The sequence below is a fragment of the Citrus clementina genome, unplaced genomic scaffold (assembly GCF_000493195.1).
Source record: "Citrus clementina cultivar Clemenules unplaced genomic scaffold, Citrus_clementina_v1.0 scaffold_2, whole genome shotgun sequence".
In the NCBI taxonomy this organism is placed as follows: domain Eukaryota; kingdom Viridiplantae; phylum Streptophyta; class Magnoliopsida; order Sapindales; family Rutaceae; genus Citrus; species Citrus x clementina.
The window spans coordinates 6,656,728-6,677,238 of NW_006262688.1; the positions used below are offsets into that span (position 1 = coordinate 6,656,728).

Below are 20,511 nucleotides of genomic sequence, written 5' to 3' on the forward strand. Positions count from 1 at the left end.
AAAAAGAACAATAAGTGAAAGAGGTAAACAGTGAAATCCCAACAAGCAGAAGCCGCTCGGGACTTTTTCAAGAAGCTGCAGCATAAATAGATTTCTCTTGTTTTTTGAGTTGCTGGGAACTAGAAAGCTGCTACTTTTGGGGGATGATTTGTCCACGACTGTCTCCTATCTTATTATATAGTCCCCAAAATAATGCCAAAACGAAAATGTCTCCCACTAGTACACTCAAAGCCGTATGAAAAAATTAAGCTCTTACATCAACTCTATTCATAAATATGAGTTGCTTGTTGTGGATTAAAATAGGAAAGTATCTAACATGTATGTAAATAATACAGATGATAAGAAGTTCAAGGATCATTGTGATATCAGTCAAGAAAATGGAGACAAAACTTGGTGAGAGCTTCGATTGCTATCACGTTTAATATCTCAATTGATTTCTGAATGTATTTGATCACAAATGGTAATCAATGTGCATTTAGCAATGCATTCTTTGTATAATAAGATGTTATGCGAATGATATCTTATAAATTGATTAGTGTGATACAAAATTCATAATATATTGAAAAATGTGTAATACATCTATTATAAGTTATGTGGTTACTTTTACAATTCACTTCTTAAAGTTATTAAATAAATCACACATTATTTTTATTAAAAAGGATGAATAGATATATCTCATAACGTTACTAAACTTATTATGATTTCAAAATATTTTTTTTAACTAGTAATAAATTTCTCACCATAATATTTGGTTTCCAATATTAAATTTACATGCAAGTTGTGAATATTAAACAAAAAAAAAATCAAAAGCATCGTATCTTACAATCTTAACTCCATCAAATAGTGAAATTTTATTATCTTTCTAATTAGCTTACAACTCATCAATGCATATCGTAATTTCAGAGTATTTTAGTTGATGAACACTCTCAAATAAAGATTTTCTTAAATTATATTTATTGTAACTAAAAATTAAAATTTATAAATACAAAACTAAGCAATAAAATAACAGGACCAGATGAATGAGTGAATAATTATATTAAATTTAATGAGACCTTACTGTCTAAAAAATAGTGTGGTTGTAAATAATAATGTAGTAGTCCCATATAATATTAATATTAATCTGGTTGCAATATTTGTGTAAATTAAAAAAAAAAAGGTACACGTGTCCTTTTCATTAGGCATGAAAAAGCATCTCATGCGTGGAAGCCGATTCCGCCATGAGTACTGACTTGCTATTCACTTTAACAATTTTCATTTGCACAGTGGCATCTCCTAGAAAATTGAAGTCCCCTGCAGCTTCCGTAATTGTCTCTCAACGGCGAACAACATCTCAACACGTCTCCTCTCTTTCTTACTTCCATGTCTTTTATCTTGTCCCAACACATAAAGTCTCACTCTTTTTTTATTTTTTTTGTTAATCAGTCTCTCTCTTTCTCTGATTAAGCATCTGAGTTCTTGAGTCTTGATCCCCTCCAAAAGGTAAGCTCCGATCATCTCTTCTTTCATTTTGGATCATGTTGTTAGGATCATTCAATTTGATCAAAAGGGTATCTTTTTCTTCATACAAGTATGTGTATGTGTTTTCGTTGGAGATTTTTGAGTTTTGTGAGTGAATAGGATGGTGGTTAAAAGCTAAGAGAAGACGCTTGAAATGTTGATAAGTTAAATTAAATGTTTATTGGATTTTCAATTTCCTAGCTGCCCTTTTGTTTGGCCGCCGAGAAAATGGAATGAAAATTAAGGAAGATTGGATTTTGGGATTTTTTGGTTTCTGGCTTTTTCTGTCTATTTATGGAATGATGAAGAATTCTGGGTTTTTATTCGTTTTGGCGGTTATGTTTCTAATAATGGAAGGTTCTGTTTTCTTTAAGCTCAGTCAACTGGTTGTGTCAGGTATTTAGATAGGCTCTGTGAAGTAGAAAAGAATTATTGGTATCTTGATAATTGTAATGATTGAGAGTTGAAATTTTTGGTTCCTGTTGAGAACAAATTGAGAGTTTGTTCTTGTGATTTTGGTCTGTTTTGGAATGGATAATTCTTCAGGTTTGGGAGGCAGGTTTTTGTCGGGTCAAAATGTGGGGTTATTGGACCTTGAATCATCAATTCCCAGAAACCAACAAAACCAGCTGGGCCATCCATCTTTTAGCCGGCCGCATCAAATGAATATGATGCATGGTCTTGAAAATGATCACCACCACATCGGGCTACTGGAAGTGAAGGGGTCAAGCAGGAAAGGATTACCGATGAATTTTGGTAGAGGGAAGATGGTCAGTCCAATCAATGCCTCAAATAATGGCAATACAAGTGAAGAAGATGAACCTAGTTATACAGATGAAGGAAATGGTGAAAACTCCAATGGAGGAAGGGATAAAAAGGGATCTATGTGGCACAGAATGAAATGGACAGATAATGTGGTTAGGCTTCTTATAGCTGCTGTTGCTTGTGTGGGGGATGATGGTACGATTGATGGTGTAGAGGGGCTTAAGAGGAAATCTGGAATTTTACAAAAGAAGGGCAAGTGGAAAACAGTTTCAAAGATAATGATTAGTAGGGGTTGTCAAGTTTCACCACAGCAGTGTGAGGATAAGTTTAACGACTTGAATAAGAGGTACAAGAAGTTGAATGATATTCTCGGTAAGGGATTAACTTGTCAAGTGGTGGAGAATCCTGCTCTTATAGACACAATGTCATGCTCACACCTCTCACCAAAGGCAAAGGATGATGTGAGAAAAATTCTGGGCTCAAAACACTTGTTTTATAAAGAAATGTTTGCTTATCATAATGGGAAAAAGATCCCAAATTGCCATGACATTGATCTACAAGGTTGTTCTGTACCTTCAGACAGGTCTCCAAAAGGTAACGACGAGTCAGAGGAGGAAGAAGCCGACCGGAACAACGACACTGATGATGATGAGTCAGATAATGAAGATGATCGTAATGATGACGAGGATGAGGGGAGAATGGCTGAGATTGGCGAGAGAGGGAAGGGGAATGAAGAAGATGGCCATTCATGGCCGCAATCTGCTGGCCGGAGTGTCTTTGAGATGGAAATGGCTAGGATTTTTCAAGACCCCTCGAAGTCAATGTGGGAGAGAAGGGAGTGGATTAAGAAGCAGAAGTTGGCACTTCAGAATCAAAGAGTCAGCATTCAGGCTCAAGCTTTTGAGCTTGAGAAACAACACTTAAAGTGGCTAAGATATTGCAGCAAGAAAGACCGGGAACTGGAGAGGTCAAGGTTGGAGAATGAGAGGATAAGATTAGATAATGAACAAATGATATTGCACCTGAAACAGAAACAATTTGAGTTAGATTTAAGGAAGACAGAAGTATCCTTAGAACCCACTTCTCTTGGAAACAGGGATAGGGATAGAGATCAAATTGATGATTTGGGCAGGCATCAATAATATGTCCTCTGCTAAAGCCTGGAGATCTGAAGGTTTGTGGCAGGCACCATGGTGTACTTTGTCTAATAATTCTGCACAAAAAAATTTTAACTGCTTAGTCACACTAACCTTGTTCGTCATTGGTATTTCTTTACATTAACATGCACGGTACTTGTAAGTCGTTTTTTGAGCTTTTGATGAAGTTTAAGAATTAAGCATTAGCATTTTACCCTGTACCTCTTTGATGTCCAGATTATGCGATAGATAACTCTTATGTCTATCTATGGTTTAATAGGCCTTCAGTTAATCAACCACCTGTCCGGCAATACCTTCTTAGGTTTTGGAAGGGAGGAAAAAAAAAAAAAGGTCTATGCTCCAACAATGATGTTGGAGAGTATGGAATCACTACCACACAGATAAAATTTTTTCGAGTTTTGTGTTCATTTGTCAATTTTAGTATTGAAGGTTTCAAGATGTTATATATAATTAATTGTATGTATATTAGCTAATCCCGGGATTATATACAGTATTAGCTTATTTCATCATGCAACTATTATGGATGAGAAAATTTGATGAGCATTCTAATGGAGGTGTTATAATCGTTTTCTTGGAAATATCATTGTAAACATCTATCTTTAGCATTTTTTTTTTCAAACCCCATATATGGATGTTCAGTGGTTCACGCGTATTATATATTTGTATTAAAATCAATGGTGAATCCTTCACTCATGATAAATTAAGTGTCAAAGTTGTACTCTCCAAAAATTATGGGCCAATTCAAATTTCAAATGGAGAAATTTCCAAGCGAAAATTAAATGTTTCCATTCTTAATCAAAATGTTGAAAAGTTTTCCATTCTTATTCGAAATGTCCAAATAACTAACTTTCTAAATAATTTTGTTCAGCCAAATCTCCATCTCTGCATACTTTTCTCCGTCAAAAACTAATACCACACATGCAATGACAAATAAATAATATGATTAACAGAGCAAAAGAAAACGAAAACAGCAACCCAATAAATAAAAAGAAAATAAAAGTAAAAATTTTAGTATTTTTCATTTTCATGCAACCAATCATATTACTTCAAATCAATGTACATGCAGCAAAAATTTTGTCGATGAAATAAAATTAGCCAATCCTGCCTAAAGTATCTTTCCCAATCACATCATGCCACCTCATACAAGCCGCGTATCTCAAAAACACTTGCTATAAAGAATCCATGCAGAGATCAATGCCTCTTTTAAGTTCTCTTCCATCTCATATTTTTCTCTTCACAGAACCAAAAGCTCTCTCAGCCCCTAAGATTATCAAAGAGCCTTTTTAGCCAAAAGGGTATTTTATTTCGTTCATTTTCGTTTTTATTTTCTATTATTATTTGACTCTATATTTAGTTCATTGCATTGGCCGAATCGCTTGGTCTATTTGTGAATTGTGATGTGTATTTCACATAAAATTGTTCTGGTCTTGCTTTTATTTCGGGCCTTTTTTTTTGTTATTTTTTATTCAACACCTTCTTTGATTTTATTATAAACCCACTTTCAAGCTTCTCCTTCAGATCTCTCTTTGCTCATTAGTTTCCTAAGACCTTTTCTCTTCTTTCTTGTATATTTTTTTTTTCAGGTCAGCTTGATTCATTTATGCCTGCAAAGATTTATATTTATGTCTATTTTATAGTTAATTTTTGAAATATGCTAGTTTATATATGTTTCTTGAGATTTTCTAATATTGAAAATTTGTACAAAGCTAAATACTCGATTGCAAAATGCATAACATTTCATGTTTATAGCAAACAGAAAACTGAAAGAACAAATGTCACTTATACAATGATTGGTGCAAATAAATAGTTGTAAATTATTTTTGGTGCAATTATGTTTTATGGGTTCGTACTGGATCAAGATTCTATGGAGGATTTGATTTGATCATTCAGATTTAAGTTCTGATCTTAATCTTAATGATTATTAGATTTTTAAATGATACGGTAGCAATTTGATTATCTCTTGATATGTCATCTGCCACATGAATTTAGAGTAGTGTACTTGAAACTTCTGTGACGTGTTTGAGATTCTTGTTTTTGTCCTTCAGTTTAAAGCATTCTTGATTATTCTGCTTACAGCTCTCGTAATTTTCAATTTTTTTTTTCCCTGCATGTTGACGGTTTATATTTTGGAAGCAGTAATAATGGCTGAGAGTCACCAGCAACCATCAGTTACGCAAAAGGTAACAGGACAGCTCTATCTCAAATCCACTCTTAGCCAAGACATTGTTCAAAATCGGTATGCCGGTTTCCAAAATCCTGCTGCTCTGCCTCAGAGGCATTTTGCCTATGGCAACTACTCCAATGCAGCATTTCAGTACCCGTTAGCACAAACGTGCCGCGCCTCCTCTGATCTGTCACTTATCGCCTCAACTGCGTCGCCTGTGTTTGTACAAGCCCCGTCAGAGAAAGGCTTTGCTGGCTTTGCCGTTGATTTTCTCATGGGTGGAGTTTCTGCAGCAGTATCCAAAACTGCCGCTGCTCCTATTGAACGCGTTAAGCTCTTGATCCAAAACCAAGATGAAATGATCAAGGCTGGCAGGCTCTCTGAACCCTATAAGGGAATTGGCGATTGCTTTGGCCGTACAATTAAGGATGAAGGGTTTGCTTCATTGTGGAGAGGGAACACAGCCAATGTCATTCGTTATTTCCCCACTCAGGTTTTTGTCAAGTGTTTGATACAATTGTATTTGTATCATCATTTTGCTTCGTTGCGTTTGCTTATGTTGTTATATTTGTTATTGCTTCTTTAGGCATTGAACTTTGCATTCAAGGATTACTTCAAGAGATTGTTTAACTTCAAGAAGGATCGCGATGGTTACTGGAAATGGTTTGCTGGCAACTTGGCATCTGGTGGTGCTGCTGGTGCCTCTTCTCTGTTCTTTGTCTACTCCTTGGATTATGCGCGAACTCGCCTTGCTAATGATGCCAAGGCCGCAAAGCACGGAGGGGAGAGACAATTCAATGGCTTGATTGATGTCTACAGAAAGACTTTGAAAACAGATGGTATTGCGGGGCTTTACCGCGGATTTAACATCTCATGCGTTGGCATCATTGTGTATCGTGGTCTGTACTTTGGCATGTATGATTCTTTGAAGCCTGTGATCCTCACCGGAAAGTTACAGGTTAGTGTAAAAATCATTTAGTTACATGGCACTTGGTGGACTAATTGAACTGTCAAATGTTTGACATAAATTTTGGAAATGTGATTGCAGGATAGCTTCTTTGCTAGCTTTGCTCTTGGTTGGGTTATCACCAATGGTGCTGGCCTTGCCTCGTATCCCATTGACACCGTTCGCAGAAGAATGATGATGACATCTGGTGAAGCCGTGAAGTACAACAGCTCACTTGATGCATTCTCTCAGATTCTCAAGAATGAGGGAGCAAAATCACTCTTCAAGGGTGCCGGTGCAAACATTCTTCGAGCCATTGCTGGTGCCGGTGTGCTTGCAGGCTATGACAAGCTTCAGATGATTGTCTTGGGAAAGAAGTATGGTTCCGGGGGAGCCTAATTGGTATGATAATGATGTTGATGAAAATCTTGAGATTCATTCATTTTGAGAATTCTTCATTCAAGGGATTCATTTTCCCATACATTGTTGCTTTTACTAATGATTTTTTTTCTCCTTTGCCATAATTGTGATGGTTGAAACAGTTGTAATCTCAATTCATCAATTTTTCCAGGTTTTTATTACATGTTTAGATCAATTGATCCTTCACTTACCCATTTCTTTTTATGCCCACATATTGGTATATGATGATAAATAAGGCTCTAAATTTTTGTAAAACATCCTCAATTGCATCAATAATTGATATAATATTTCCTTGTGAATGACAAAAGAGGTAAATAACTTTAAGTTAGACTCACATTTTAGATACGAAAGCACGATAAGTTGAGATGAAAACACAAATAATTAATTTAATTTTTTAATTTAATCTAAAAATAGAAAAGATCAACAAATGTCCATAATAATAATTGTTATAAATAAATATACAGTATTTATTTTAATAAATAAATAAAATGAAATAAAAATTTTAAAAAAGAGAGAAAATCCAAAGCCAAGCATTCAAAACATAAATAATCAGCAAGTAACGCTCTTTCCCGCCAAACGACATAAAAAACACGCACGAAACACAAAAATCTGATGAACATTTTCAATGCCATCAATCTCAAATTGATTAAAGGCCCTCTTTTAAACCCTCTTCGTTACTTGCTATGCTTTCTTCACACTCGCTCTCTTTCTCCTCACAAAGAGGAACCTACAAATTGGAACACGACCCACGTATTTGTTCTTCAAAACCCAGTTCTATTTTTACTAGAACAATGCAAATCTTTATCCCAATTGAAGCAAATCCAATCCCAAATGACCATCACTGGCTTGATCTCACATGGGTTTGCTCCAAGTCGCCTTATTGCGTTTTGTGCAATATCTGAGTCAAAGAATCTTGATTATTGTACAAAGATTTTGTTTAATGTACAAAACCCTAATTCGTTTTCTTGGAATGTAGCTATTAGAGGGTTTTTAGAGACTGGAAAGATGAGAGAAGCTGTTGATTTGTATAAGCAAATGTTGAGAAATGGTGGGACTAGGCCTGATAATTTTACTTACCCTTTGTTGTTCAAAGTTTGTGCTAGTTTGGGATTGAGGTTTTTAGGTTATGAGATTTTCGGGCATGTTTTGAAGCTGGGTTTTGATGTGGATATGTATGTGCATAATGCTGTGATTCATGTGTTTGTTTCGTGTGGAGATTTGGGGTTGGCATGCAATGTGTTTGATGAAAGTTGTGTGAGAAATTTGGTTTCTTGGAATTCTTTGATTAACGGGTTTGTTAGGAGTGGGTTTCCAAGAGAAGCTATTAGGCTCTTTCGAGATATGCAATTGGAGAGAGTCGAACCGGATGAGGTGACGATGATTGGGATGGTTTCAGCATGTGCTCAACTAGAGGATTTGAATCTTGGGAGAGAGATTCATTGGTATATTTCTGAAAGTGGGTTGACTTTGACTGTTCCACTCGCAAATGCGCTCATGGATATGTATGTGAAGTGTGGGAAACTTGAGGCAGCCGAAGAAATATTTGATAGCATGGTGAACAAAACGGTTGTGTCATGTACCACAATGATTGTGGGATATGCCAAATTTGGGTTTTTGGATATAGCTAGGAAGATTTTTGATGACTTGCCAGAGAAGTATGTTGTGCCATGGAATGCCATAATCGGAGGTTATGTCCAAGCCAAGCGTAGCAAGGAGGCTTTGGCTTTGTTTCATGAAATGCAAGCTACTGGCATAAAGCCAGATGCAGTGACCACGGTTCATTGCCTATCTGCTTGCTCACAACTTGGAGCCCTCGATGATGGAATATGGATTCACCGTTTTATTGAAAAAGAAAATTTTAATTTGAATGTTGTGTTAGGAACTGCATTAGTTGACATGTATGCCAAGTGTGGGAACATCGCAAAGGCCCTCCAGGTTTTTCATGAGATGCCTGAAAGAAATTCTTTAACCTATACTGCCATTATTGGGGGCTTAGCCCTTCACGGGAAAGCGCTTGATGCCATATCTTACTTCTCTGAAATGATTGGTGTTGGGTTGATGCCAGATGAGATCACTTTTCTTGGGATTTTATCAGCTTGTTGTCATGGAGGGTTGGTAGATGAGGGTCGTAAGTATTTTGCCCAAATGAGCTCCATATTCAGATTGTCCCCTAAGCTTAAACACTACTCATGCATGGTGGATCTTCTAGGTAGGTCTGGTCTATTGGAAGAGGCTGAACAGCTTATCAGAAGCATGCCAATGGCAGCAGATGTTGTGGTGTGGGGTGCATTGTTTTTTGCATGTCGCCTGCATGGAAATGTTTCAATTGGAGAAAGAGCTGCTATGAAGCTTCTTGAGTTAGATCCTCAAGATAGTGGAATTTATGTATTGCTTGCTAATATGTATAGGGATTCAAATATGTGGGAGGAGGCTGGGAAGGTAAGAAAAATGATGGAGGAGAGAGGTGTGGAGAAGACTCCCGGTTGTAGCTCGATTGAGGTTAACGGCCTTTTGTATGAATTTATTGTTAGAGACAAATCCCACCCTGAATTGGAACAGATTTATGACTGTTTAGTTTCAGTTAACTAGACACTTTTGAGTTTTCTGAATATATCTCTGATGTTCCTCCCTATGGAGATGAGTTTTCTCTCAAGCTTAGAGCTTGAAAACCAATTGTCTGCCTTACATTGCCTGTGAAGCTGTAATTGCTCAGCATGATTTACAGTGGAAACTGCCTCTCTCGTATGGGAAAATGGTTAGTGCCGATAACGAGGCAGCTTTCATCAAAATCAGGAAAGACCAAGCAAAGCGAGAGAAGAAAGAGGACTATTTATCCTGGTGGGATCCATACTCTTTGGGAGTTCTGTGTTCATCAATTTTTATTAGCTGGTGCAAGTTGCCTAGGTTTTCTAGTTGTCAACCACAAAACTTTAAAAGGCCTTGCAATGGTAATAATCAAGATGGTTCACATATGAAGCTGCTTTAGTAACAAAGAGCTTGTAGATGTCACTCATGGATTCTAGGAAGAACTAAGAAGGGGCGCCTTTGGCACTGTTTACAAAATGTTCTTGGAAATGGGGTATCATAATCTTGTTCCAGTAAAGAGGTTATAGTGTATTTCAAGATAATGAGAAGGAATTCAAGTTTAAGTGAACATAACTAGCCAAACACATCACAAGAATGTGGTTCAAGTTCTGGTAGTGTATTTACCCTGCAGACTCGCAACCGAACTGAATTTGAGGATTGAAATTGAGATGCGAATTGCCAGACGTCTTTTGTGCAGAGTGCAGCACCCAAATCATCCATTGTGATACAAAGCTTCAAAACATACTTCTTAATAATCATTACACTGCCTGTATATCTGACTATGGTTTCGCAAAACTTCTGATGATGGATCAGAACCATACTATTACTGCCATCTGAGAAACAAAAGGATACGTTGCGCCCGAATGGTTCAGGAAAATGCCATTCACATTGAAGGTCGACGTATACGGTCTTGGTGTTTTGCTTATAGAGATCATTTTACTCCAGAGAAGTGCAGATAATCAAATCAGCACAGTGGATAAAGCAATTCTTACTGATTAGGCTTGTGACTGCCATCAGGAAAACACTGTAGGTGCTCCGGATGAAAATGACTCGGAGTCCAAAATTGACATGAATATGCTGCAAGGGTTTGTAATGATTGCCTTATGGTGCATTCAAGAAAGGTTATACAGATGCTCGAGGAAGTTGTTGGGGTACTCACTCCCCCATGCCCGTGGCTATTTAACTTCACAGCCACTCTAATGTAGTGTCTCCTATGAACTAGATCTTCCTGTTAAAACTATTGGGTTTGTTTTTTTGAATACTGATTACACATCAGATTACTGCATTACACAGATATTTACAACAACTGCTATTATAGCAGATATATTACACTGATATTTACAATCAGATATACATGATTGGGACTTACATTATTACATTAAATTCTGTGAAGTACATGCCCAGACAAATAACCCCTCACAAAAGAGGAATGTCCATACTCCACTCGCATTTCCCAAGGGAGAATGATTTATAAATATTAAGAACATTTAGCCCCCATAAAAGCGGCTTGAACCGCTGCCCCCACAATACTTGGGAGGGCAGCAGCCCACCATTTGGAATTATATGCCTGTGTGTTGACAGCCCCCCACAATGCTTGTTGTTACTGCTATGTTGCTACTAAAAGACCTCAACAAATAAATGTAGCGTGCCTAGTTGATCAAATTATATGCCTCATAGTATGTTGACAAGTCCAATTCCCAGACGGTCTATGGATCCAAATATATTAGGGGCAGCCCCAGTCCCATAACTTCTTCAAGGGACGGTAAGGTTGCAGTCTTTGGATTCAGTTCACATTTCCCAACCACTAAAGCTTAGCAACTGTTGTTGTCCGGATTTGGAATCTCATTGAGTTTTCATGTGTCTTGAGTATATTTAACTTAATGGTATTACAATTTCTTCTTCACCTATGTGAGCAGAGTTTAAACTCCAAACTTCTTATTTTCAATATGAGATTTTATCACACGAAATACCATTATGTATAAATTTGAATAGAAATGGTCTTTTACTAACTTAGAATTAAAAAAAAAAAAAAACATGATGTATTAGTAGCTTTTTCTATTCACACGAAAAAGAAAATCAAAGTGTGTATTCAAAAAATAAACTTGAAAAATGATTTCAAGACCTCATAATTTTAGAAGCCTCTGAGTAGCACGCGGGTCTCGACTCTTGAGCTTATGATGACAGCCAGACACGTAATGTCGCTCTGGTCTTTTAGTTGATGTCAAGCAATCGAACAATAGCGAGAGCCCAAAAGTGGCTCCAAAATTTACTGAGTCGATGTCAAGTGATCAAACTGTGACTATTAATTAGTCCACAGCAGTCAGCAGGTAAGATTCTCTCGTTGTTCCAGAATTCCTGGATCCGATGATCAAATGGGTGAGACTATCGCACATTCGCCGGTTAATAACATTTTTGTTATTGATGACAATGTTTTCATTCTATATATGATAAAAGAAACTAATGATCCGTAGCAAGATCGATGGTGGGTGGTTTTGTGTCATTGTGCACCCAACAATAGATGATCCATGGTGGATGATGATGATGATGAGAGTCCTAGTAATGGAACTTAGCCGCAAAAACTATAAGTTTATAACTTTTAAAAGGAGTAAAGACAAGGAGGAAGGAATACGAGGGAGGGGTCATGATAGGTGCTTGCTTGCACGCCAGGTTTTTAGTTTGAATTGATTCTCATGAATAATGATCAATTTTAATTATCCATGTTCATTCATGCTTTGCTTTGCTGGTTGCTTGCTTGCTTGCTTGTCATTTCATTCTCCTTCTCACATGGCTGACAGCCTTTTGCCCTTTATAGCCCCCAGAAAGCACACTGATTGCATCAGCTATGGCATACACATAGGCTTAGCTTAAAATCATTGGACCAAACAAAATTATGGGGATGTCCAAAACCACTTTTTGGCTATGTCGGGTCTTGTAGGTCTGCTTTTTTTGTTTCTCAATATTTTTTTTTTCAATAAAATACTCCACTTTTTTAATGGGTTATTTTTGTTCGGCTGTTCTGGAAAATTTTGTCTCTGAAACTATTTTAGGTCGGAATAATAGTTGTTCTAAATCTTTAAAAGCATGAAAAATTCATCCCTTACTTCTACTTACACATGAAATGAATTGAATTGAAGTTCTTTTCATATGTCTTGAAAGAGAAAATGGGTTGTCACTCCCTCGTATAGAAGATTCTAAATAAAAAATTTAATGTTCTTAGTTTCTAAAACAAAAACAAAAATAACTATCATCACATGTGAAATGATTATGTCACACACTAATTAATAGCCCACGTTTGTACATTGTAATAATTTTCTACTAAATTATAGCCCACGAGAATTGATTTTATTTAACCACTGTTTAATTAACATGATTAAAAACTCTTCATCTTATCCTTAAGATGAAGAATTCGAGTCTTCCTAATGCTTCAGATCCCAACAAAACAAAATAGATTGTATTTGATCATTGTTGTTATGTATTATAGATAATATCAAAACCCATCTAAGCCAATTTTTCCCTTTTAATAAATGTGTTATTGTAGATTGATTCTAATCCAAACCAACCTCAACTGACACCAACTTCTTTTTGATGGGTTCAGGTGGGTTTGGTGATCTTTTTGCCAATATCACATGCTTCATTTTCCCATCACAACTCAACCACTAACTCTAACCCTAACCACAATTTCTAGTATTTGGTTCTAAATTTATATGGCCATGGCTTAAATCTTTATTAGCCTATATTTCTAAATCTTGTATTTTTTTTCCAGTTTGTTTAATGATTGAATGGTTAGATTTTGATTCTATTATGACTGAGTAATTATATATCCAACCCTACATATTGATTCAAATAGTACAGATACATTCTCTTTTGGTAATGATATGTTTGAATGTTGAGATAAATTGGGGTCAAATTGAAATCAAACATTATAACATAATTAAAAAGAAAAAGTATCAATTCCATTGTTTAGTTGAAATACTAAGACTTCCTAATTTTTAATTGTAAATATTTCAAGGATTGATGAAATAAAAATTAACCCTAATCATCTACCAAAAAAAATCTTAAAAAGAAGTTATATTTCGAGTAGTATGATTCTTTGATCGTGATATTTAAATTGAAGTTTCATTTTTTTTCTTGATTTAAAGTCAAAATGTAAATTAATAAGAGTTTGGGAAATTGAAAATGCAAAAATAATAGGCCTCACAGAAGAATTTTGTATTTAAGATAGTCCTAAATGTGCATAGTCAACATAAATAAACTATAAAAAATTAACTTTAATCCAATAAATTACAGTATTAATTAATTAGGTCAAGACTCAAGGGCTTGACTGAAATTTTTGGCAAAAATTAAATGAAGAATAAATTGTTTCAGTTAATGATATTTATTATTACACATAAATACAAAAGGTTCCATACATGTGACCAATTATACAATTTACAGCTACTGGTATTGGTTTGGTCACCTATAATATACACTCAAGCAGCTCACCTGCAGTACACATGTTAACACGCGGTTGGGTTAGGTGAATATTCATATAAAATAGTTTTCCTTTATTAAATTATAGTCATTTTCCTTGTCCAATTTGGTTTCCAATTCGTTTTCTTTTTAAATGATAGAACTATTTTGATTAAAGGAGGCAAATTAATCCCTTTTTTCACATAAAATAGTCTTAATTTTTTTTTAAATCAAAGGTAGAGAATAGACAATACTCCAATAAATTATTTAACCAACATTTATACAGAGTTCGAACATGATTGAACAATAAAAAAACTACTTGTTCATGTCCCTTGCGACATAATATTTTTTTAAAAATAAGTTTCTCATGAAACTAATTCGTAGCATTTTTAATTCAAAAAAGCTTTTGAAGACGAATATTTTATGAAAAATGAAATATTTTTACAGTTTTAATTTTTTTTTAAAAAGAATACAATAAGATAGATAATAAACAATAGAGATCCGGACTTAATTGAGTGGATTTCAATTTCATATAAATTTCTTTACCAAGCTACCTAAGTTCAAATCCATTAATATATATATATATATTAAACAATTATTTTAGATTTTGCACCACCTCTTATCTTAAAAAAAAAAAAAAAAGTAGAAACAACAGAATAAACTATAAAGGTACCTACCTATCCAACTTTTAAAACCGGTAGGCTAAAGCGTATTTTCCTACAAAATATAGGGACAAAATAGATATTATGCCACACTGATTTATATTATCCTATAGCGCGAGACACGCAATCATTTCTCATCCAACGGGGTTCGCGTGTCCTTTAGGCCACTGCACAAAGCGCCACACTTAATAAAATTACGAAAAGAAAAAAGAAAATTTTAAAAAATAAAAAAATAACAAAAGCTGAGAAGCAGCAGCCATTCGCTTCTAAAGCCATCAGTGAGCTCTTCAGAAGTTAACCAGTGTCGGTTCTTTCTCTTTATTTTCCAAAGAATCTCTCTTTATTTTAATTTCTTTTCATTTTTTTAATGAGTTTTTTAAGATATTTTACCAAATATATCAACTAGGCCCCTAACCTGAATGGCTAAATTACTTTTTTAATATCGTATTTTAACTATATAAATGTAAACTGTATCGTGTTCTGTTGGCTCTGACCCAAAAACTTAACTACTTAAGACTCAATGACTCATTTATGCTCTGTACTAAGTTTGTTATTGTGCCCCATTTTTTAAATTGTCAAATTCATTTGAATTTTTTATTTATTGAAATTACTGTTATATCCCTCAATTTCATGACTCCAAATAACTGACACATTTATTTGTTTGATTCATGCTACCTTGTATAGTGTCTACCGTCTAAACTCTAAAATACGAGCTTGATTATTGTTTTAACACTTACTTTTTAGTCATTTCTATATCGGTTTTTTGGACCTATTTGATAAAAATGAAAATATTATTCCTTATATGCGAAATGGAAAAACTGTAGGGACTCATTATATTTCTTCATTAATTAATTGTTTATATATATTGACTGTGTTCCATTTATCGCCCTCTTGATCCATTGGTCCATTGTTTTATCTCTCTCTCTCTCCCTCTCTCCTTTACATTTTCCCGAGAAAATTTCTCACTCACCGAAAGCGAAATTTTCTCGGCGTGGATTTTGTTTCATTTGACTCTTATAACTTCTGGAGTTCCGAATTTGTGCAAATGAGGTACTTGAACTGTTCATTTTCTGTTTGGCTTTGAGAAAAAAAATTGAGATAATGAGATCTCTTTCATTTCAGATGCTAAGATAAGAGCAAAAACTCACATTAAGTAAACCTAAATTGTGTTTGTTTTGAACTTCTCTTGTTTCTTTTACTTTCCTTGCATTTTCTCGGCTACCAAACTTAAGATTAGTTTTCTGTTATGGATTCTAAAAGTGAAAAAAAAAGTCAGCTTAATTAGTCAAAATTTTAATTTTTTTTAACTTCTTTAATTTATTTTCTTTCATTTTCTCGAGAACCAAACAGGATAAGTCTTTTGATGATCATTATGTGCTAAATTGCTGAGATTTGTTAAATCAATGTCTTAAGCAATGCAAGATGGATAAACTTCTGTGATTTTGTAATGCTGTAGTGTTGAAGTTTAGTCGTATAATAAGCTTCTGGAATTTACATTAATTTTTTTTTTTGGACATTTCTTTTGCAGGTCGGAAACTAATTGAAAAACAATTGATTGATGTCCGAATTCGTGTTTTGAGCAAATCTCAACTATTAAATCTGTGAAAGATCAGGTTTTTACATTCAATATTCTGTTTATTTTTTCACCTTTAGTGTAATTGTGTTATTTTTGTAACTGTTAATTTGATGCTTCCTGCAGTTGGTGGTTTAGAAATGAGTTGGAATCCGCATATTGAGGTTCATTACTATAACACCAGCTATCCTTACAACAGTGCTGGAAGCTTTATGGAATATTTTGAAGGTCTTACATATGAACATGTTAATTTCATTTTTGATGGTGCTTCGCATGTTCAGGTACCATTTTTATGATGATCACTGATTTTTATTTTTGTAAACATGGTCGGAATGATTAATGATACTGTTTCATTTGCTTTGAAAAGTAACTAGATCCAACTTTTGTAAATTTGTGCTGTTAGTTGATAAGGGTTGTTACGTTTTCTTAATGTAGATGTGTAAGAAAGCACCGCTTATTTGAATGAATGGTTTGGACTATTTGTATTGTTACAATATTAAAAATTTAAAATTGTGTTAGTTGAAAAGGTGTTTTTCTTGTCTTGTGCAGGAGAGTGTTTACCCCTCGACACATACGAGTTTTTACAAGTTCGGATTATCTGATTACGGAAGTAATTCATATTATGACTATGGTCATCCTTATGATGTCAATTATCATGAGCCACGGAATGATGAATACAGAAGGCCGTCAGAGAACACTTCTAGATCAAACAATGAGCAGACTGCAGCTGTAAATGCAGTACCGGAAAGAAATATGAATACTACCACACGTGAGAGCCCCATAGAATGTAAGTTGTGAGGTTCATTCTGGTGTGAAGTTTCAGATAGGATAATCTGTTTTCTCCTATAGTCCATGGGGCCTGTTAATTGTAGAAGATTTTTCTTTTTGAATGACTATGTTCAGGCGTTCATACCAATTAATTGTATATATTAAAAGCGAGAAGATATTAACTGAGTGTATAAAATCACTGCATGAGGTAGTTCTCTCCAAAATAGTAGTATGCTGTCCCGATATTTAACAAATGATTTGTGTGTGTAAAGAATTAAACCCCAAGATTGGGGTCCAGTCATGAGTCACAATGACACAACCCATGAAGGACTTCTATACAACTGACCCCGAGAGAACAGAAGAAAATGTAACCTTAAGACCTTGACCAAGGACTTAGTAGGCTTTGCTAAGGGAGAAATCCTCAAAGAATGTCTATTGCTCACTAAATCATACTTAATGCTGGTATAGCTTTTTAGTGAGATTGATCACTTTTAAAACCTTTGAACTATTATTGCATTTTTTATTTTTCTAGATCATCATGTTTTTCTTTCGTGCTTTTTCTACACTTCAAATGGAGTTCTTGAAAGTGCAACTTTGAAAAACATCAAATTTTAAGCTTTCATGCATTTACTTTTTATGCATTTAAGAATCAATCTTTGTGCTGCTGATCTTTTGCTGAAACATTCTAGTTTAATTGGAACTAGAAAGAAATAGCAGCAGCTTTAAAGTTGTTTTGCCATTTCTTTTATCAACAATCTTAATTGCTTTCCGCTACTGAGAAGGAAGCTGGCAGAAAGTAATTTGTTTAGCCAATTTCTTTTGTTCAGGGATAAAGGATTTGTTGAGTTTGTTTTAACTTAAGTTGTTTTTGCCCACTTGTTTGGTGGTATTTTTTGTATTTTAAAATTACTTATCTCCTATGTGGATGACTTTTTCCCTCAGCACTTACTTTCTCTTTTCAGGTCCACGGAGACATCAAAATACTCATGAACATCAGGTATGTAGCATGTTAATGGTCTCAGTTGAATACAAGCTGTTGATGCATGATCTGAATTTACAAATTTCCTCGAATTTCTAGCTTGAAGAGTCATTTTCCTTCTTTTACCCCCTCCCTCGGCAGACCTTCATGTTGATATCAAAATGGTTGTTCAATGTCCACGTAGGTGCTTCTCTAATTAGAAGGAGAGGTTAGGAATTATAAGGCGAGCACTTTCCAAGAAGCCTCTTGTTTCTTTCCAGTCCACTTAGTAGAGTAGGCTGTACTTATTCTGATATAACATAATAATCCATTCTTTTTGATTGTTGATTTTGCGTGGCCGTATAATAAAACAAAAATTCGACTAAAATCTAGCATATCTTATCAGATGACCTTTTGGTTGCTAATGTGTAAAATTAATACCTCTTTAAGAATTTAGTGTGCAAGTAGGAATAGGGTTGTTCGAGTTGGTTGATTGGATTGTGAAATAACTTCTAGTTGGTTGATTGGATTGTGAAATAACTTTTGTTTAATACTGTTTTTGGAAACCCTTGCAATGATTAATAAATAACCATGCATGGAATCTGTTAATGAGCCTTTAATTTTTCCACTAATTGCAAATATGCTTTGTTTCCCTATCTAAGTGAAATTTTAAGTCATAATAACATAAACCTGCATAGATGCATGTTTGTGTGCCTATATATGCATGTATCTATGATTTGATTATATTAAAATAATGAATATGTTTTATATACATTTCTAGCAAGTGTGCACCTTATCTTGCTCTAGCAAGTGTGCACCTTATCTTGCATAGGCATACATCTTTGCATTACACCTAGGCTTGAGGAGAGTTTTGCGTCATAACATGTTTCTTGACATTGATTGCAATTGACATGGATAGCAAAATTAATCAATATGCCTTGAATCCTTGGTTTTCTATTGCTTGTAGCATACATTTTTGGAGATATTATATGTTGAGTCTTTTTATTTTAGATTAGAAAGACTGAATGATACTTGGAAATAGATTCTGGAGGTTAGTTAAATCCCTTTTACTCTATCTGAACCATGCAGGTGGTTTGGCAAGACAATATTGATCCTGACCAGATGACTTATGAGGTAAGTGGTTTCTATAATTTTTCCTTGTTTACAGGTGGCTGTCCTTATAGATGTTGCACCCAGAACTTTCATGATTTTTCAACCATTTTTGGTTTTCCTGTCATTCTACAGTTAATTTATCTGCCTTGGGCAGAGCATCTTGTTATTATTAGAATTAGAAATTTGCTGTAAGCATCCCAATTGCACTATAGCTGATTTATTTTATCATTTTGCTTAGTGCCACGTATTTCTTTCTTGAAGCACTTTTGATCATGCTGACCAGATTGTTTTATGCCCTGGATTGTTGGCTGAAATAGTTCCCTAACTCGTTGCATCCTGAATAGAATTAGCTAGATCCGTAGCTTGCACCAATTTATATGCCAACCAGCAAAAGTGCTTAGGAGGACATCAGTACTTGTCTGCAATTAACATGATCAGCCATATTGTATTTTGTTTTTTGATTTACTTGTGCTCCCATATTTCCTATTTATGGAAGGCTGTAGTTCTCCTGGAGATAATTATATGTGTTAATTATATAATATATACAGTTTTCTTTTATAAAATAAATTCTCCATGTTGACTGATTCTTCAAGTTTTAAAGTTTTGGTTTCTGAACTGCAATCAGTGGTCTCTAGTTAAACCAATTTTAATTGTCTCTGATGTGAGGCATTGGTCCCTCTGAAGTTGATCATTGTGCACATTTGTCCATGAAAATTTAGCTTATTACTTTATTTATGTTACACCTAGTAATTTTGTTCTGGATAGTTGCTCATGACTAGGTTTATCCTGTGCAGGAATTACTTGAGTTAGGTGAGACAGTTGGGACTCAAAGTCGTGGTCTTTCCCAAGAACTTATAAGTCTGCTTCCCATCTCGAAATACAAGTGCGGCTTCTTTACAAGAAAAAGATCAAGAAATGAGAGGTATTATTTGGCTTTCTTCTTTACAGGTATCTTGTAATTTGTGTTGCTCTTGTTTTAAAATGTGCTATCCTTTCTATTTAATGGCCTTAATTGATCTCCTTTTTCTTCCCTGCATGATGTAATATATCACTCTTTTGTTTGCATTTGTTGTATTTTTACCTGAATCTTAAACATTAAATCATGCTTTTCTTTATCCCTCAGTTTGGAGTCACAGGACTTGTTTGGTTCTTTTACATAATTAAATAGAAAACATGCTTCAAAATTAATCTATTTTCATTAGCATCCTAAGAAGGGTGTTGTATGGAACATTGAGGGAAGCTTGGACATGGTACATGCTATTCTGGATAAACATGTGGAAGGTTAATTAAGTTTTTGTGAGGTTGCAGAAATCCTTTATTCTTATTAAATAATTGGAATGAATCTGAAATCCATTGGACACCATACGTGGGCAGATAATAGATGCTAATGAAGGACATTTCTACTGAGTTGCCGTGAAAATTCTTTAAGAAATTGATGATGGGTTTCAATATT

General features: G+C 34.8%; 4 protein-coding genes across 5 annotated transcripts; all 4 read left to right on the forward strand.

The window, feature by feature from the left end:
* The first annotated feature begins 1,188 nt into the window (after window positions 1-1,188).
* Window positions 1,189-3,731, forward strand: LOC18051584. 2 transcript variants are annotated; one of them, XM_024192077.1, is made up of 2 exons: window positions 1,189-1,479; window positions 2,044-3,731. In XM_024192077.1, the coding sequence occupies exon 2, from the start codon at window positions 2,160-2,162 to the stop codon at window positions 3,402-3,404; it is 1,245 nt and encodes a 414-aa protein (XP_024047845.1). In that variant the 5' UTR covers window positions 1,189-1,479; window positions 2,044-2,159; the 3' UTR covers window positions 3,405-3,731. The 2 variants fall into 2 exon arrangements, with proteins under 2 accessions (XP_024047845.1, XP_006446099.1); XM_006446036.2 differs by having other exon boundaries at window positions 1,189-3,731.
* Window positions 3,732-4,636: 905 nt separating this feature from the next.
* LOC18051585 (ADP,ATP carrier protein 1, mitochondrial) lies at window positions 4,637-6,970 on the forward strand. Its single transcript, XM_006446037.2, has 4 exons — window positions 4,637-4,714; window positions 5,556-6,076; window positions 6,170-6,541; window positions 6,632-6,970. Exons 2-4 carry the CDS (start codon window positions 5,561-5,563, stop codon window positions 6,926-6,928), a joined length of 1,185 nt encoding a protein of 394 aa, XP_006446100.1. The 5' UTR covers window positions 4,637-4,714; window positions 5,556-5,560; the 3' UTR covers window positions 6,929-6,970.
* A 568-nt stretch (window positions 6,971-7,538) lies between these two features.
* On the forward strand, window positions 7,539-9,538 carry LOC18051586 (pentatricopeptide repeat-containing protein At2g22410, mitochondrial). The gene has a single exon (XM_006446038.2). The coding sequence runs from the start codon at window positions 7,562-7,564 to the stop codon at window positions 9,536-9,538; it is 1,977 nt and encodes a 658-aa protein (XP_006446101.1). The 5' UTR covers window positions 7,539-7,561.
* Window positions 9,539-15,539: 6,001 nt separating this feature from the next.
* On the forward strand, window positions 15,540-20,099 carry LOC18051587 (E3 ubiquitin ligase BIG BROTHER). The gene is made up of 7 exons (XM_006446039.2): window positions 15,540-15,696; window positions 16,175-16,259; window positions 16,346-16,500; window positions 16,769-17,006; window positions 17,950-17,984; window positions 19,035-19,079; window positions 19,853-20,099. The coding sequence occupies exons 3-7, from the start codon at window positions 16,360-16,362 to the stop codon at window positions 20,015-20,017; spliced, it is 624 nt and encodes a 207-aa protein (XP_006446102.1). The 5' UTR covers window positions 15,540-15,696; window positions 16,175-16,259; window positions 16,346-16,359; the 3' UTR covers window positions 20,018-20,099.
* Window positions 20,100-20,511: the final 412 nt, after the last annotated feature.

Coding starts and splice junctions, on each gene's coding strand:
- LOC18051584 (XM_006446036.2), top strand. CDS start 2,028: ATGGATAATTCTTCAGGTTTGGGAGGCAGGTTTTTGTCGGGTCAAAAT.
- LOC18051585 (XM_006446037.2), top strand. CDS start 5,561: ATGGCTGAGAGTCACCAGCAACCATCAGTTACGCAAAAGGTAACAGGA. Junction 6,077..6,169: donor TTCGTTATTTCCCCACTCAG/GTTTTTGTCAAG, acceptor TTGCTTCTTTAG/GCATTGAACTTTGCATTCAA. Junction 6,542..6,631: donor TCCTCACCGGAAAGTTACAG/GTTAGTGTAAAA, acceptor ATGTGATTGCAG/GATAGCTTCTTTGCTAGCTT.
- LOC18051586 (XM_006446038.2), top strand. CDS start 7,562: ATGAACATTTTCAATGCCATCAATCTCAAATTGATTAAAGGCCCTCTT.
- LOC18051587 (XM_006446039.2), top strand. CDS start 16,360: ATGAGTTGGAATCCGCATATTGAGGTTCATTACTATAACACCAGCTAT. Junction 16,501..16,768: donor ATGGTGCTTCGCATGTTCAG/GTACCATTTTTA, acceptor TGTCTTGTGCAG/GAGAGTGTTTACCCCTCGAC. Junction 19,080..19,852: donor CTGACCAGATGACTTATGAG/GTAAGTGGTTTC, acceptor TATCCTGTGCAG/GAATTACTTGAGTTAGGTGA.